Source organism: Chelonoidis abingdonii, unplaced genomic scaffold (assembly GCF_003597395.2).
Source record: "Chelonoidis abingdonii isolate Lonesome George unplaced genomic scaffold, CheloAbing_2.0 scaffold0843, whole genome shotgun sequence".
NCBI classification, from domain to species: domain Eukaryota; kingdom Metazoa; phylum Chordata; order Testudines; family Testudinidae; genus Chelonoidis; species Chelonoidis abingdonii.
Genome location: NW_027425104.1, coordinates 5,272 through 7,454, shown reverse-complemented (window position 1 = coordinate 7,454; position 2,183 = coordinate 5,272). Strand labels below are relative to the sequence as shown.

General features: G+C 65.1%; 1 protein-coding gene across 1 annotated transcript; it reads right to left on the bottom strand.

Annotated features, from left to right (window-relative positions):
* Window positions 1-49: 49 nt before the first annotated feature.
* On the bottom strand, window positions 50-1,985 carry LOC116834568 (GRB10-interacting GYF protein 1-like; the record flags this gene model as incomplete). The annotated part of the gene is made up of 5 exons (XM_075061442.1): window positions 1,978-1,985; window positions 1,632-1,896; window positions 1,146-1,269; window positions 833-1,027; window positions 50-256 (listed from the first exon to the last, which is right to left on the bottom strand). Coding segments are annotated over exons 1-5 (799 nt in total), but the record flags the coding sequence as incomplete, so codon positions are not given.
* Between the last annotated feature and the right edge of the window lie 198 nt (window positions 1,986-2,183).

Sequence of the window (2,183 nt, the reverse complement as noted above, 5' to 3'; positions counted from 1 at the left end):
GGGAGAGAACCCAGGAGTCCTGGCTCCCAGCCCCCCTGCTCTCACCCACCAGCCCCCCTCCCCTCCCAGAGCCAGGGAGAGAACCCAGGCATCCGGGCTCCCCTGCTCACCTGCTGAAGATGTTTCATCCCGTCATCGTCCTCAGTGTCTCCAATGGAGAACTCAGTAGCAGCATTGGTGGTGGAGGAAGGGGAGGAGAGGGTGGAGACCGCGCCCGTGCTGAGCTGAGACGGGAGGCTCAGGACACCTGGGTCCCCTGGAGAAGGAGGGAGGGGGTCACTACATGAATTCATTAACCCTTCCCCCACCCCATCGGGGCTCAGATCTCTCTGCCCCCCCATAATACCACCCCCGCCTTGGTAGCCTTCCTGATGGTTGCGGGAGCTGTCCTTTCCGGCTCTCCACAGATACAGATAGTCGGACAGACGTTAGCAGGTTTCAGAGTGAACACCCTTCATTAGTGATTGTTTCAGGCTCTTCGCAGAATCAGGCAGCGCTCAGCTCTAGAGAAGCACTGAGGGGGGGGCGTGAAGGTAGGTGAATGGTTTTCGCTGAGGTCAGTAGGTTTCAGAGTGAACGTCCTACTGTGTGGTGCGGGGATCTTTTGTTGCAGGCTCTCAGCTGACTCAGGTAGCGCCCACTTCCAAAAGGGGCAACAAAGACACTAGCTGTGATAACGTCTTGGCTCCCTTGGCCCTGAAGGGAGCAATGCATCCTGGGATGGGGGACACAACCACCAGCCCACCCCCCGTGGGGGCAGGAATGTACCAAGTCTAACAGGCTCAGGCCACAGGAGGGGGACCCCACCCCCACCCCCCTGTCCGCTTGGTACCTTCCGCAGCGGGCTTCGGCTCCTTGTCACAGGTGCCGAGGGGCGCGGCGGGGTCTGAGCCCCCCAGTGGGGCGCTCTCACATTCACTAGTGGCAGTGGCAACAGTAGCAGCAAAAGGGGGGCCCGACAGCCAGGGGGCGCCGGGCGGGGAACATCGCTTCTCCTCCGGGGCCATCGAGGGATCCTTCCAGGCCTCTGGGAGGGGAGAGAGAGAGAGGGAGAACGGGTTACCATCCGGGGGGCTGCCCCAATCCCCCCGCCCCCCCCACACTCAGGTGCAGTGGTGTCCCCCCAAGTCCCCCGCCCGCCTTACCTTTCTCGGGGGCCTCCTTCGAGCCGGGCTCGGCGTCGTCCTTCCCTTCCGACCTCTCATCATCTTCCTGCAGCGGATGGAAGTCGAACACCTGCTCCTCAGGGATTGACTCCTTGGGGCTCTTCTGTCAGAGAGGAGGAGGGGCTTGGGGGTCAGAGGTCAAGCCAGGACCCCCAAGTATATGGAGGGATTGGGGAGGAAGCATCCCACTCCAGATCACGTGAATCCAACCGGTATGCCCACTCCCCGGCCCAGCCAACACCAGGAACTACCCCAGGGGACAGGACTGGGAGCCAGGACTCCTGGGTTCTCTCCCCGGCTCTGGGAGGGGAGTGGGGGCTGGTGGGTCAGAGCAGGGGGGGCTGGGAGCCAGGACTCCTGGGTTCTCTCCCCAGCTCTGGGAGGGGAGTGGGGGCTGGTGGGTTAGAGCGGGGGGGGCTGGGAGCCAGGACTCCTGGGTTCTCTCCCCGCCCGGGGAGCGGGTACCTTGAGGGGCATGAAGGCGCCAGAGGAGTCGAAGGTGCCCATCTCCTCGTCCTCGTCATCCATGCACCACTCGGGCAGCCCGTCCTTGTCGTCCTCGAAGCTGTCGCTGCCCCGGTGCCGCCGTCCGCCCCGCTCCTCCTCCCGCTCCCGGAAGTCAAAGTCGAACTTGCGGCGCCGGCCCTCAGGGTGCTCCCGCCAGCCGGCCGAGCGGGGCGCGCCATCTGGGGGGAGGGTACATGCTGAGCGGGGGGGGGGGCCCCCACTGCTGCCCCACCACGGGGGGGGATTAGGGCTGCCGCAAGGGGTGCTCCCCACCCTGCCCACAAACTCAGAACAGGGATGGTACCTGCCCATGCCCCGCCTCCAGCCTGCCCTCCTATGGCTCTTACCACCCTGCCATGGGGAGGGTCCTACACAGGCCCCGCCCCCAGCCTCTCCTATGGCCCCTCCCACCACCCCACCATGGGGAGGGTCCCATGACAGGCCCTGCACCCAGCCTCTCCTATGGCCCCTCCTACCACCCCACCATGGGGAGGGTTCCCCACAGGCCCC